At 38.4% G+C, this 15,964-nt stretch overlaps 1 protein-coding gene across 1 annotated transcript; it reads right to left on the bottom strand.

The window, feature by feature from the left end:
* Positions 1 to 1,543: 1,543 nt before the first annotated feature.
* LOC306877328 (synaptotagmin-13-like) lies at positions 1,544 to 14,876 on the bottom strand. The gene is made up of 6 exons (XM_079429032.1): positions 14,500 to 14,876; positions 11,121 to 11,307; positions 9,970 to 10,107; positions 7,169 to 7,485; positions 4,342 to 4,465; positions 1,544 to 3,734 (listed from the first exon to the last, which is right to left on the bottom strand). Exons 1-6 carry the CDS (start codon positions 14,671 to 14,673, stop codon positions 3,430 to 3,432), a joined length of 1,245 nt encoding a protein of 414 aa, XP_079285158.1. The 5' UTR covers positions 14,674 to 14,876; the 3' UTR covers positions 1,544 to 3,429.
* Between the last annotated feature and the right edge of the window lie 1,088 nt (positions 14,877 to 15,964).

Raw genomic sequence — 15,964 nt, 5'->3', positions numbered from 1 at the left:
TAAATTGTCACCACTTCCTGGTAATGTAACTTTATTGAGTCACTGAAAAAAATCTCCACCACTAAAGGACAGAAGGACAGTCTGTCAGGAACACACAGATACAGACAAGCGGAGTAATGGAAACAGTGAGAACTCCCAGCACTGGTATGTCAGTGCTCAACCAAACAAATATTCGTTAATTTTACAACATAACATTTCATTACAATTTTGTTACATCCTAAAAATTTTCTTCAAGGTCCATTAATTCAAGGTTTAAATTTGATTTTGAATCCCACATTTTCATTAAATCTCACTGCACATGGTAGTGAATTAAGAGTGCTTGCGTGTGTTCAAGATGATCTGAACCTCTTCCTCTGTTTCTATTTGTATACCAGCAGAGACCACAGTAATTCAGCAATATTAAACAGACCACGCAGAGGAGAGAAAGAGACAGAAGAGTACAAAGCAGTACAGGTTGTTCCATGCAGGATCTTTTTCTCTCCTTGTTTTGTCTGAGAGCAAAATTTAACTTGGCTCAGCATCAGAAAGAAACATTTTCTAGGGCAGCTTTTGCCTCTATCGATATTTCATGTGTTGTTTCTTAGGGAAGAACTCCTCCCAGTGTGACGGGGGATTTCAGACAGGTTTCTTCAAAGCAGTGTTATTCAGTGTGAATGAGGACAGTGTTTTTAATGCTGCCCATGCTGGGCAAAGAAAGTAATGAGGTGTAGTTTTGTGGTTTTCACACAGAAAACCATAATGAGAGCTTTAACGAGCTCTCTCTCTGTACATTTAAATATGTGTGTATAACTAGAAAGAGTGATGCAAATCCTTTCCACAGGTCATTCTTTCCACTTATTTAACCTTGATCAATAAGCCTGTTATCAGTGATCAGCTATAATTTTTCACTCAGTCCTCCTGAAATAAGGACAGAACCAGACAAAAGACATTTGTCATGTGACATGTAGTGTATTCTCTAATTCATTCACACACACACACACACACACACACACACACAAACACAGCTCCTTCAGGAAGAGCGAGCCAGCAAAATAATTTTTAGCTCTGGCAGGGCAATATCTAGCAGGTGGGAAGAGTTGTTTTTTTTCAGCAGGATTATGTAAGAAACTCATCAGTGATGCATTGCAGTTACCGCTGGTATCCTGTGCCATTTTCAAGGCTACCGAGCAGACAGACAGTGGACATTCTGATTACACAAATAAGACATACTGTGCCCTGTCATGCCCTGCACCAAAACCAATAATATTAATAATATCACCTGTTATGCAACAAGACACTATATATTTTGAAGATGAAAGGGAGAAATACAAGATGACTTTAATATGCTGTGATCCATTTTGTTTTCCATTCTTGCTCTCTGTCTTTCTCTGATATATTTCTCAGTGTGAGTTCATTTGCTGCTGATTGTGGGAGGTGCTGTTGGTCTGGATATCTGTCACTTCCTGATATTGCTCATCTGCGTGTCATCAAGTCTGACCAATTCTAGAAATAGATTTGTCAATTCTCTGACATCAAACAAACACACATGAGAAATAACACATTTGAGAAAGGAATATTTATTTCACACCAACACAAGGCTATTTGTTTCAAGCATATCTGTGGGTTAAAAATACATTTCCGTCAGTATGAAATCAACAGTGTTATGCAGTAAGCCATAGGCTATAGATGGATCAAATTGCAGTGATTAACATTCCACTGGTCATCCCTTTCTGGAAAAGTATCAGGCACAGAAATGATGTTAATTCAAAACCATTGCACTGTAAATATTCAAACGTGACTGAAGGGCAAACTGAGATTGTTATCTAATGTATTTCACTGCATTTAACTGCTACTCAAGGAACCTCTACAAATATATTTAAAGCTAAATTTATCAAAATAGTTACACATATGGGACGTAAACATATCTTTTAATGATCTAATAATTAACTGGATTATTGGTCATTAAAACATTGCTTTTAATTTGATGATATTAAAAAAGTCAAAATAATGAAAAAGCCTGAAGAATAATTTGATCTAGTTGGAGATTTTATTGTAATCAAGTCACACAAAACAGATTAAGACTAAAATACACATAAATACTTCAGCAAATATCTTAGCTGAATATTTGCCTACATCTGATTGATTTGATTTGCCGGTTGTTTGAATGACTACCTGTGTTGGTTATAGCACAAAATATGCATTCCTTCCCAGATGCATAATATTTGATTTTAGTTGCATTTGGCATGTCACCTGTAGAACGTGGGCTCCTGGTGAAACTCGAATACATTTTTGGAATCTGGTGTCTGGCTACAATTTGACTTGGGATTGGAAAGAAGGAAGAATTTCAGAATTCAAAGTTAATGTCTCGCAATTGTTTTCTAGTTAGTGATTTTAATTTTTTCATCCAAAATGTCCTTAAGTACAATAATGGCATAAAGTTTCATCCTCCATTACGCTCAAATGTATAACTGATGATAGAGTAACTGCCCATATAGTACTTTTAATAACTTTCCTGGAGCCAAGCAGTACCTGTTGAGATCCTTCATCCTGCTAATACACATATATAGTATTCATATACTGCTGTTTAAATATATATATGCACACACACACACACACACACACACACACAGTATCTCACATTTTTGTAAATATTTTATTATATCTTTTCATGTGAAGAAATGTCACTTTGCTACAATGTAAAGTAGTGAGTGTACAGCTTGTATAACCGTGTAAATTCGCTGTCCCCTCAAAATAAGTCAACACACAGCCAGTAATGTCTAAACCGCTGGCCACAAAAGTGAGTATACCCCAAGTAAATGTCCAAATTGGGCCCAATTAGCCATATTCTCTCCCCGGTGTCAAGTGACTCGTTAGTGTTACAAGGTCTCAGGTGTGAATGGGGAGCAGGTGTGTTAAATTTGGTGTTATCGATGAGTTATGAGAGACATCTGTTCTGCCAAACCTGGTTAGATACAGTAGTTTAACCTTTCTCCTGATATGATCCAGCCCGGCTTTACGCTCTATGGTGTATCAGATATTCTCTCCCATCAGTCACTATTATTTTGACTGAGTGAGCTGTTCAGTCATATTTTATATCTGACAAGTGTTAGGAGATGACCAGTGTAAAATAGCATTAAGTAATTTGAAAACACATTAACAACAACACCAAAGGTAAATGCAGCACTGCTTACATTAAAATACTCTAAACTACTGTGTAACAATATTAGTACTGTATGTGACTGTCTCCCACAGCGTTTACCTTCAGAGAAAATAGTTTCATAATATGTAACGATCACAACTGGGTTCACTCATTATATCTAGGTAAATATTTATTATATTGGAGTACTGCATATTTTTACACAGGTATAGAGTACCATCATAAAACTCCAGCCACATGTTTAACCAATCATTGTGTGTAGGTGGTGTTTTGTAGAATATTAACCTGTATTCTTAGGTGTAAAGTGGATGCCACATTGCAATTTGCTTGCGTGGATTATCTAGCATCTGTTTCCAGTGCTGCAGGCCGGTGCCGGAGGAGTGGATCCCCAGCATGCAGCGGCCCAGAGGGAGCAGGGTCCCGGGACTGGCCAGGTTCAGTACCTCCAACTCCACGCTGGATTTAGCCAATAGCTCACTGGGCAGCTCCAACATCATCATCTCGTTCCATACCGGATTCATCTTGTGCTTCACTCGCCGTGTCTGCTTCTTTTTCAGCTTGGCGTTTTGGTGTTTCAAGGTCAGCTTCACCGATAAATCTATCAGAAAACATACAAGGATAGAGTGTTCTCTTTATTACACCTATTGACATTAATATTGTATGTATTGTATTTATTTATTTAGGACCAGTGGTTTCGAAAGTGGGTGGATGGATAAAAACATTAAAGACATTTGAATGTTTTTGAAAGTTATCCCTTATGCTTTCCCAGGCTGTATTTACAGTAATATTGTGAAATATAATTTCAGTTTTAAAAGAACTGCTTTCTATTTGAATATATAATTTATTCCTGTCATCTTCCAGTCTTCAATGGAATAAGTTACATTTTAAAATATATTCAAATAGAAAAACATTCTTTTAAATTGTAATATTTCACAATGTTAAAGTTTGTATTGCCTTTATTGTATCAAATAAATGCAGCCTGGGTGAGCAGAAGACTTCTTTCAGGAAAAGAAAAAAAAACTTTATTCCAAACTTTTGACTGGTATTTAATTTAAATTACTAAATGCATTGCATTGAGCTGCTGAATCTCTAGTTCGCCTCCATTTTAGAATACAGATGATAAATTAATAGTTGATTTTGGATTATTTTATTATGTTCACACATTAATTTAAGTGTTGATATTGTCATATGTTGGTGGTAGATACCTATGTTGTCTTTCAGTTTGTCTGACTGAAGTCCTCTAGCCTTCATTACCACCACCCCAAGTCTGTTGGCTGCTGGCAGATAACTGAGTGACAATAGTAGCTCTCCAGCTGATGATGCCACTTCCTGCGGAAAACCCCCCCGAGAAACTTTGGGTTAATTTTTTTTTTTTTTTTTAATAAAAGCACTGACCTGAGAAATTATTTTTGGGTCATGACATTTTACCATTTAACTGTGTTCACATAAATATGGCTTTTAGAATTAGCATATTCATAAAGATCTTTCTGCAGGGTTAATGAACTTGGCTTTTGACTGCATAAAGAATCATTTCATGCAAATGTTCTGGTAATTTGTGAGGCAGACTGAATATGGTCAGCTCCTCCCTCAGGGTAAAAATTGCTCATTTAAATTCTGTCAGCACAGTCCTCACATTAAAACACTCTGAATGATGGGATTTCATTAGCATCATGACCTTATACTAATCTGCCCCTGCCTTCGGTCTGCCCCATAATCAGCTGCATGAGCTGAACATGACATTTTCTTTTACAGATTTACTGAAATATAATCTGGTGCTTCTGAATTAGCTCTGACTAGACTAGATTTGTCAAACTGTTGTGTTTGATACTCCAATGCAGTGACGATGAGCATGGTGTCAAACATTACTGATAAATATTATTCAAATGGACAATACTTAAAGTTTAATGCAATCATTTTGATTAACATTCTTGTCATTGAGTCAAATTAGCACAGTAATATCCAAACTGATAAAGTCTGGATATAAATTGGAATCGCATTCAATGCATGCAGATATATCTGTCCATATACTACAGTACATGAGTTTCGGTCTCATTCCCTCATTCATCAGAGATATTTAGCTCCAAGAATGGAATTAGAAGATAGAAAATAAAAGTGTCCAAGTCTTCATATGCCAATGCCCTATCCTGAATAATCAAACATGAATCATATGGTAAATAAGAGCACTCAAAAGAGTATGTGAACAAATAATAAATTTTGAATGGTGCTTATACAACCCAGCTCAACCTGCATCATCCTTTTCATCACCGGCCTGGACCATTATATTCAGTACATGCAAAACACACACACATCAAATACCCTCCCTCTCTCCCTCTCTCCCTCTCTCTCTCTCTCTCTCCCTCTCTCTCTCCCTCTCTCTCTCTCTCTCTCTCTCTCTCTGCAGTCCAGTGGTAGTTATTAATTCCTGGCATGTCTGTGTGCGTGTCTGTTAGAACTGGATCTCCTCTGGGAGGTGTGATGACGCAGATAAAGATCTCCAGCTCTGGAGGTCTATGATATCATCAACAGATCACACAGCAGTGGGGGTGGATTGCATATGTGTGTGTGTGTGTGTGTGTGTGTACGGTTTGGGACCCAATAGATTTATTTGAAGCAAACAAGGTGTAAAGGGTGTACAATATCTTAAAACAAAGTCTCAGATCCATTCTCCTACCACCTCTTATGAGTAATGACTTGCACATATGTAGATGTCCAAAAGAAATGTCTGAGCTATTTCTAAACTGTCAATATGTGCACTCTGCACTTGTGGAGACTGAGAAACACAAACACACAGTCAACATCCCATAATAAAGTGTGTCAGAAGAACATTACCTCTACTGCAGTACTAATATTGCAATATTGTACATTTTTGGCTTTCATTTTTAAAATTATTAACAGCAGTTTTTATTACTGTTTTGGTAATTCACTAGTAATAATAACACCATGTCAGAACTCAAAAACCTCAAAGGTGGTATAGAGTAAATAGATGTTTAGTGTGTGTGTGTTTGTGATTTATGAGGACACATATTTGTATAATCACATGGATATTACACTGGTATAACAACATAAACATGTTTTATGAGGACATTTCCTGAGTCATCATAATTAAAATAGTTAAAAAAAATATACTAAAAATGTTTGGTTAAACATTAATGCATTATAAAAGTATAATCGATGCATAAATAATGCCTTGCAATGCCTGTTATAATGCATTGTACGATCTCATGAATAATTATAATCACAGTTATAATACATTGTAGCACTGCTACACCTTTAGAAAGTAAAATGCATTAAAACACATGACAAACAAACCTTTAAATATTATAATGCATTTTAACTTTGGTTACGATTATTTATGAAAAGATATAATGCATTACAACGCACATTATGATAATTGTTTTCAAACATTAAACAAAATATGAACATTCAGAAGATGTACAAATTACAGTTTTGTACAGCATAGAAACCATTACACGTATATGGAGAGCCCCTATAAAACATAAAAACCAACATGTGTGCATCAGTAAAAATCCAACACAAAAGACCAGTATGATTCACTGGCTGATTTGTCCACCTCTCTAACCTAGAAATACATGTTTAAAGGTCATACTCATGCACACTGGGTCTCGGTCATAATAAATATATAGTTCAAACTGTATGAATTTCCCTTGAACAGTCCATTGATATATTCCGCTACAGCTACCAGTACATTCATAGGGATTGTCCACACCAACGTGGTTTTATTATCCACCAAGTTAAATTTCTATTTATTGCATGGCTTACTGGAACACTCTATTCTTCAGTGGGTATAATATATATTTAGCTCAAATCAGTATTTCATATCCATGTATTTATTTACATTCAGATTTTTATTAGTACACAGTAAACCCCAAAATGAGGACCATCAAATATCACACTGATGAAGTTTATTTTGTGATAATGACCAGCTGACAAAGTTGGTATTAACTGTATCTCTCAGCTGAAAGAACAGTGCTGAATGTTGCAATCATGGATGTATAAAGCAATGTTCCTCACCTGTTTGGGAGGCTGCAAGTCAACCCAGCAATCAGCATCCAACATCATGCTTATATCAGCCAGCTTAAAGCGCATCGTGCCCAGAGTGGAATTATGGGAGAATCGATCACAGCAGTGAAGTGAGAGGGCCACCTCTCCATCTAGACTATCTGTGTCTTCTGTGCTCTCCATGGGGAGAGCGAACACCAGCTCCTCTCCCCACTGCACATGCACTGCCAGCTTGTGGACGGCTGTGTGAGCGTGCTTCTGCTCTTCAGAGATGCTCACACACCCTGATATATATCCTTCACATCCGGCCTCCACTGATATATTTTCCGCTGCGGAAAAAAAGAGAATGAGTCATATTATAACAAGGAGCAGGATGACAAATTGGGCCACATGAAGCTGCTCCAAGCCACGAGGCACCAAGCGCCACTTATTCTCTTTTTTATGACTCCTCACTTTTCATTCCTTTCTGCATCTCAGCCGGCATGACTGATCCTCTCCCCTTTTCCTATTTGGATGTGCAGAATAGAGGTTTTGAGTTTAAAGCAGGTTTACGCTCATTACCGATAATGATGCATATCAATCACCGCTGCTACTATTGAAATGGTAATTCTGTGATTAAGAGGCCTAAAGCTGCCTGAAAGAGGCTTTTATTTCTCTCAAACATTGGTTTAATCACAGAGAGTTTGAATATCAAAACCTCCCTCTGTTCCAGCCTTGAAAGCAGAGCAAAACCACTGTACAATGACACCCCTATCCCACAAACACAACACACCTGGCTGAGCCATAAAAAGTTTACATGTACAACACCAAAGCCAGCTTTTTACAGATATTTGCTCATGTTCTGTGACCTTCTGATGACCTCTGCACATACTAAAAAAATGCTCCTAGAGCATCGCTAGGGGTTGAGAATTGCTCGTGTCTGTCATCTGATGCATTTGTTAAGGCCTTTGCACTGATATTTTGCTCTGATTTGCAGTATAGTTGCTTAGAGTCAGTCTGCAGTTTTTGGGCAGTCAGAGTTGACAGATTACAGAGTAAAGTGTATGATGAGCACAAACTCCATTTTTTTTACCTTAAGTTATGATTCCATCCAGTATCCAAAGGATTTTGGAGCTGAATTTAAAACACATTGTTTTTAATTGCCACAAATTTCTTGAGACATTTTAATAAATCTGTTGCTCCATTTCACAAACCAGTCTGATTCAGTTGTCAGGTTTACTGAACTCACCGAATCAAGCATTTGGTATAAATTAGTATAATGCATTAATATTTTGGGTTAAGTTTTATTTTTGTTTTACATCTCATTTTATGTTTTAGTAATTTTATTATGTCCTTTTGTCATTTTCACAAGTTTTTTTTAATATTTATTTAACACTATAATTTATTTTATTTCCCTTTTGGTTTAGGGAATTTCTGACTTGTAACACAGTGAATGGCGAATGTTTCTTCAGAATTTTAAAGTTATGTTGAGTGTTCTTGTGTTTTTGTAATCACCTCTGAAGTTGAAAAGATGAAACGGTGAATTTGTGATTGCAGTGTCTGAGTGAAGTTGCTAATTAGTCTTACAACATGACAACATTTTCACAGGAATCCAGGATGCTGACACTATTGTATGCACCCTTTGAAACACCTGTTGGTAAATTATCGCCAAAGGGATGCTATGTCATGGTTTGGTTCCTGTTTGCCCATATTTGGTTTTGTTCCGGTTCTTCTCATTAGTTCATTATTAGTCTATAATCTCGTTTGCTCCTTTGCTTCCCATCCTTTATAAGCCTTCGGCTTTTGTATCGTCTTTGATTAATGTTTATTAAACGTTTAAAGTGCGTTGATGCTACTTCGTTCTCCTGACCCTTTATTTTATGTGACTACAACCACTAATACCGTAACCGAATCCAAGACCAAACCGACTAATGAGGATGCTGCGACTAGTTCCCCGCAAGGTTGGCCCGGGGAACATCGGCCAACCGCCGCCCGCAGCGATGTTTATGCTGCCGCCCGCGGCGATGTCCTTGCCACCATCGTCCACAGAGAAACCAAGCCCGCCGCCAGAGAGTATGGCAAGGCCGCACACGGACGCTCACGTGCCTTTGGGGGTACTCGTTGTTTATGAGAGGATGCCTTGGAATCCTGTGCCCGCTCCTCGTCAGCATTCCCCAGTGCCCGCTTTTCCAGGGCCAGTCCCTCCAGTGGCCGCTTTTCCAGGGCCAGTCCCTCCAGTGGCCGCTTCTCCAGGGCCAGTCCCTCCTGTGAAAGTGCTGACAGAACGCCCCCAGGAATCCACGCTGCCCGAGCGGCCCCAAGAGCCTACTCCTCGCAAGTGCCCTCCAGTGCTGGTCCCGTCGGGCCCTCCTGCGTCTCCACTGGTTCCGTCCAGCTCCGCGCCTCCAGGGCGCCCTAAAGTGTCCGCGCCTCCAGAGCACCCCCAAGAGCCCGTTTCTTCTAAATTATTCCCAGAGGGGAACCTCCCCAGGAAAATTTTTTTTTGGGGGGGGGGGGGGGGGGGCATATAGTCACTGCCTGTGTGGCCGGGCCAAGGCCACGGAGCTCTCTGATCCGCCATGGTGACCTGGAAAAATAATATGGCCATGAGTCCCCTGATCCACCATGGCCGCCCGAGGCTCCTGATCCGCCCTGGAGGCTTCCCTTGTCTCCTCCCTGTCCTGGCCCTGCTCCAGCCTCCAGGGCGCCCGCTGGATATCACCTGTGATTATTAATAACCAACCACTGGGTTTGTCCATATTTTACCCAGTGCTGGGTTGTATTTACCGAATTTCACCACCTGCAATTCATCAGAGTAGATTAATTTTTATTACCTTCTACAATGCTGATGTGTAGCTCTCCATTTTCTTTGTGCAGGCTGATAAAGAAGTGCAGTTTGGGATATAGGATGGAGCTACTTGTCGTCATGGCACCGGTTTGCTCAGATGTGCAGGGCGTTTCATCCGTGGAAGCTAAAATGAAGAAAATGAATATAAAATAAAGAGTAAATAAAGACTATTTTAGGGGCACAATTTCTCATTAAAATCTGCTGGATTCCTTAGTCCAGAAAAACATTACAGACTACAGTTAGTTCTGGTCCTCCTGGGACTTTTCACTGTTTGTATGCATTAGTGGTGGGGATCGTTCAGTGACTTTTTCTGCACCTTACATCGATAAGCCAGTAGGTGGCGACAAGTGATTAGCTTTTTAAAGTGAGTCATGGAATCACTGACATAAATGAATCAATCAATATCATTGATTCATTTAGGAATCATTCATTAGTGAGTGCTGCTTGAAGACACACAGCGTCAAAAATAGACAATGTAAGCAACAATAATGCATCTAAAATGTTCTTATGTAAGCAATCATACGTGACATCACACTGTTGGTCTGCGAACGCAGCACAAAATTGAATAAACAGTACACATGCTGTTAAATTTGTCAAAAAAGGTAGCATTTCTTATCTTTCTTTCTCTGCATCTGCTAGTGGGTGGATAATCGTCAAGTCTTGCTCAGAAAGAAAGGCCTTGATCTTGAATTATTATATTGTATGTAACCTTTAAGTGACGTGATAGAAACTGTGAGTCAGATCAAATGTATGTCAACCAACAGTCATGATTATAGTAGAAGGTCTCACTGCTTTAATGTGAGAGGTTAACGATTGCCTCTGGGGCACATATGCACAGATTTTAACAGCATCAGCAGATGCCACTGGTGTCAAACATGTTAATGGTGTTTAATGGCTGAAATTCCAGTTTGCATCTAATTCCTTAAGGGATGAGATGATTAATAGTTCACAATTAGAACGTTTCAGCCCCATAAACGATCAACTGAATTCAGACTGGCTGAAATTAGCTGGTCTCTCCCTCTGGCTGGAATGCATAGGAAGTCTGAAATGCATAGGAAAACCGGTCCCACAAACACACACGCACACACACAGCCTCCCCCATTAAGTTCCATTAGATTTTAGCTGTCATTTCCTTACTTTGCCGTGGGAGGGAGAAGACCTCTTCACGTTCGGTTGCCTGGTTACAGGTGTCGAGCTCAGCAGCTCCATGTTCTTTGTAGTTTACTACCTCTTGAGAGGTGACAGAGGGTTTGGGGTGGTAGATTTTAGGAAACTTCAAAGATGCTTGAGGCTGGATGGGTTCTGTGCATTTCTGCACACTGAACTAAAACGTAAATAAAGAAGAAAGAGAAAATAAACATAACTGGTTAGGTAAAAAAAAAAAAAAAAAAAAAAAAAAAGTTACTTCACACGAACCGCTCAACCTGCTCATAAATTTCTTGCAATGACGGAATATTTAGAAAACATTGATTATGCAGGTAATATCATTCCAGTACCAATCCAGCAAAGAATATATTCAATAAAATTAGACTAAGCCCGATCCAAGTAATATGGGCTCAGCATGAATGAATTATTCTCATTCCCAGAGGAACTAAAGCTCAAAACGTAATCAATTCCATTCTTTCTTTCATATTCAAACCTTATATTACACAGACATATTCTGTACTCTGCATTAATTTTAACAATCTTGACATGAGATGGGGGCATTTCACTTAAGGGCTTTCTTATGGCTGTATGTTTCATTGAGGTTTTGATGTGTAGAGTCTGAAAAAAAACAGGAAAGCATGAATGAAAAAATCAATACCACAGCACTCCATGTCCCTCAGGTGGGCAGTTATCATGCTGAAATAGAGTGCACAAAGAAAGGCGCGAGAGAGGATATTCTTATACACTTCTCATCTTCCTCCGCTCACATCTTTATTAATAATAAATATTGGTGCAGTGAGACAGTGCTCGCCTACTTTAAAATCCAATATGAGATTTGACCTTAACGCTAAATATATACTGTATAATGATATACATGCACACACGATCACATAATTCTCTAGGTACAGACACAGCTCTGTCTTCATTGTGGTGTTTTTTTAGACAAAATCAGCAAATGAACTATAATCAGTTTTCGCTCATGTCTGCCTCAGATTACATTTTAATTGGGCAATTTTAATTTATCAAAAAAGGCTGAAAGATTTAAGAGGGAAATCTATGCTCTCACAACCAGTGCTCTCTTTCATAAATGGAGAGAATGATTGTGGGATTGTAGGGATTGTTGATTTCACAGATTCCAGTCATAAAAATTCACAGCATTCAAAAAAAGGTCACAATTTGTCAAACTTTGGATGAATAAATCAAATGGTAGGTCTGTACACTTAATCACATTGTGATATGGACAAGTGTCTGTGAATAATAAACCACAAAAAGACTGCTATTTAAATATGTCTGCATGTTTTGCATGTCTCTGTGTGAATGAATAGCATAGTTTCATCTACCCCACATACTCAAGCACACGTGACCCTTCCGGTGTTTTTAGCATTAAAACCATATGTATATTAAAAGCACTATACAAATAAATGTGAATTTAATCAAATGATGTTTTATGCATTCATTTGATTACTACAGTTTCTGATAATAAATTGTATTACATTATAAAACATTTCATAGGACACATTGGTAAAATGTTAATAAATTATTATATTTTCATGAAGAGTTTTGAGTTTAAATTAAGTGTCACACTTAATATTAATACATACATTGGGGGTTGGGGATTGGGGAAAAAAGTTGTTTTCACAAATGTCCCTGTAGATCTCATGTCACTTTTAATAAAGACATTCTGCTGTTGATCATTTTGATGTGTGGTTTGTGGTTTGTGTGACGTCTCTTTTTGATATTCCTATTGCTCTTCCTTCAGCAAACACGTTATGGTCTGTAAGTAATTATTCTTGACTGCATAAATATACAGATATATAAATATACAAAGACTTTGAAAGGAAATGTGTGTGCGGAGGGGTCAGTTTTTGCCAACAGCATGACCACCAAAGTGCCCCCAGAAGGACAGTAAAATCTGAATCATGTACATTGTGAGCACCAGCCAGTGGTTCCTGTGAGAAAAACAGCTTAATAAACATTAAAAAAATACATAAAATGTTAAAATGTAAATGTTTCAGTAAGGTTTACATTTACAAAAATCATTAGCTCAAGATAAACAATACAAGTCAATATAGAAAGACATGATAGAAGTCATGAGAAAAGAACAAGTGTGTGTGTGTGTGTTCGCAGCTACGTGAGTCGTGACTCTTGACTGTTTCAGGGAAAGCTCAGCAGATGCCAAACAACACCAGCGTGTCAGTATGTGTGTACACGAGTGTATGCACATACACAAAAACAGACAGACAAATCATTTCTAAACTAATTACCTCTTATAAAAGCACTCTGGAGAAGATTCTAATAATATCACACTTGTCCCTCACCATTCTTAACCTGCCTGTTACTGGATGAACTCAATGTTCTTTGAAACAATCTAAGTTCTGTGAGAGAGCTGATCTGATTTGAGAACACAGATGGCTGATTTTGACCATTCTCTTTTGATTTGCAGGACTGATATCAATAATTATACCTCACAGAGACAGAAATTATATTCTATAGTAAGATTCAGAATTGTGATCGATGGGCAGTAACAAGAGACACTGGCTCCTTTTGTAATGTCCCTGTCAGGATTCTCTAACTGTTTTTCTCTGCATCTATTAATCATCTTTTGCTCATTATGATTAAAATATTACAATAAAGATATGTAGTGAAGAAAATATTTGTGATATAGATATATATATACACACACACAGTGGGAAAAAAAATTAATTTGATCCCCTGCTGATTTTGTACGTTTGCCCACTGACAAAGAAATTATCAGTCTATAATTTTAATGGTTGGTTTATTTGAAGAGTGAGACAGAATAACAACAAAAAATCCAGAAAAACGCATTTCTAAAAAAGTTATAAATTGGTTTGCATTTTAATGAATCAAATACATATTTGATCCCCTATCAATCAGCAAGATTTCTGGCTCCCAGGTGTCTTTTATACAGGTAACAAGCTGAGATTAGGAGCACTCTCTTAAACAGGCATACCAGAAATATGAAATAAGGTGAGATATAGGCAACTACAGCAGCCATTAAATTTGATTTACAAAGCATGTACTATGTAATCATAGAGTAGAACATATTTTTTAGTATATTTACACCATAATGATATATTAAGAGCAGGCATGATGGCGCAGTCATCCAGTAAAGAGTTTTCAGATGCATGCAAAGAAATCCTTTTTAGTACAGTATCATTGTTTCTGCCACAGTGAGCTAACCTGTGTTATGTAAGTGCCACTTTCATCCTTCCACTCAGGTGAGTCAGAACATTTCACTCGTTGCATATCCCAGCCTGTGTTCTCATCTCTGTTTGTTCTTTTACAAGCTCTTGTCTGTGTCTGTATTTAAAATCAAACCTGGTTGCCGGTCCAAGAGTATTGATCTTACCTGTGTCAGGGTATGCAGGATACTGGGTTTGGCTTTCTCTGGGTCAGTCTCGTCCCCTCTTTCAAGTTTCCCCTTCTTACAGCTCTTGCAAAGCAGGGAGAGACCACACAGCGTCAACACTCCAGACACGGTACCCAGCGTAGCCCCCAACAGCGCTGTCACAGACACCAGCATTCCCACCTTGAAACAGACACCCAAACACACCGAATGAAGTTCAGAGGAGAGAAGAGGAGAAAACAGGAGGAACAGTCCACTCTTCAGTGATGTGACTCCATGCTGAGAGAAGATGAGGAGGAGGAGGAGAGAGGAGATGAGTGGAGAGCTACGAGAGACAGAGTGGCACGTGTGTGTGTGTGGTGCACTGTCTGAAACCAACTCAGCCTGGCAGACAGAGCAAAAGGGAGAGAGAGAAGGAACGAGAGACAGACAGAGATAATCAAAGGGGAGGGGCTTAGATGGCTGGCAACCCCTCCTCAATAAGGAGAAGTCTGTCACTGCAGCCCACCCCCTTCATCACCAAAGTGGCTGTGCGTCAGCCTTTACGTCAGAGCTGCATGAACTCACCTTCACACACTGGGTGTGCTGTACAGTAGCAGATCTTCATATATACACTCACAGTATAGAGAGGTTCTTAAAATAATGAGGTATGAAGTGTAGGAGTGTCGTTATGAAGAGAGGCAGTTTTATTTACGCATTTGGCAGATGCATTTATGCAGTTTAACTTACATTGCAATTTATTAGTTCATGCATTTGCAGGGAATTCATGACCTTGGCGTTGCTAGCACTATGCGCTGCTATTTGAGCTAAAACGTTAAACAACATTAAAAGATTTTATAAATATAGTAAAAAATAAATAGATTTTATAAATATGCTTGTTCTTACATTTATATTTCTGATATCTAGGCCTATATTTTTGTGATTTTGCTTGGTGCCACCAAGCTTGTGCTGTTTGGTCATGCACTTCACTCACTTTCCAGTGTACCAATAGTGCATATGGTAATAAATAAATAAATAAAAGAATCTCACATTCTTACTAACGCATTAATTACTTTTACACTTCTACACATTTTGTGACTTACAATAATAACACAATAATAATTCACTGATTTTAGTAAAGAGCGTATTTGTCCTTATAAAAGCATAAGTGAGAAAGTGAGCTTAGAGGAGAGATGTTTTCTTATACAGAGGAACAGCACCACAGGCTAGGACAGCATCCATCATGTAGGCTACTAATAAGCACTATGGTATGACTGTAGAATTAGACAGTAGCCTAATATTTGCTCGGGTCTTACCTTTTTTTTGCTGATTTGGTAATTTTTATTTATTTATTTTTTAAGGTTTGGAACTCGTTCCTTTAAAAACATGGAGCTGTCTGCGATTCATGAAGAGGCAGTGTTTGACCTTGAGAACGCCGGAGAGAAAATGGACCTGTGACGCCATCTTCAGGTGATATTAAAGGTAAACA

The sequence above is a fragment of the Barbus barbus genome (assembly GCF_936440315.1).
Source record: "Barbus barbus genome assembly, chromosome: 2".
NCBI lineage: Eukaryota > Metazoa > Chordata > Actinopteri > Cypriniformes > Cyprinidae > Barbus > Barbus barbus.
This window is presented reverse-complemented; position numbering and strand designations above follow the sequence as displayed.

Excerpts from the sequence above, each read along its gene's own strand:
- LOC306877328 (XM_079429032.1), bottom strand. The coding sequence starts at position 14,673 with ATGCTGGTGTCTGTGACAGCGCTGTTGGGGGCTACGCTGGGTACCGTG. Across the intron at positions 10,108-11,120 it reads CTTCTCCCTCCCACGGCAAA|CTTCCACGGATGAAACGCCC; the intron begins GTAAGGAAATGA and ends TCTTCATTTTAG. Across the intron at positions 3,735-4,341 it reads CAAACTGAAAGACAACATAG|ATTTATCGGTGAAGCTGACC; the intron begins GTATCTACCACC and ends GTTTTCTGATAG.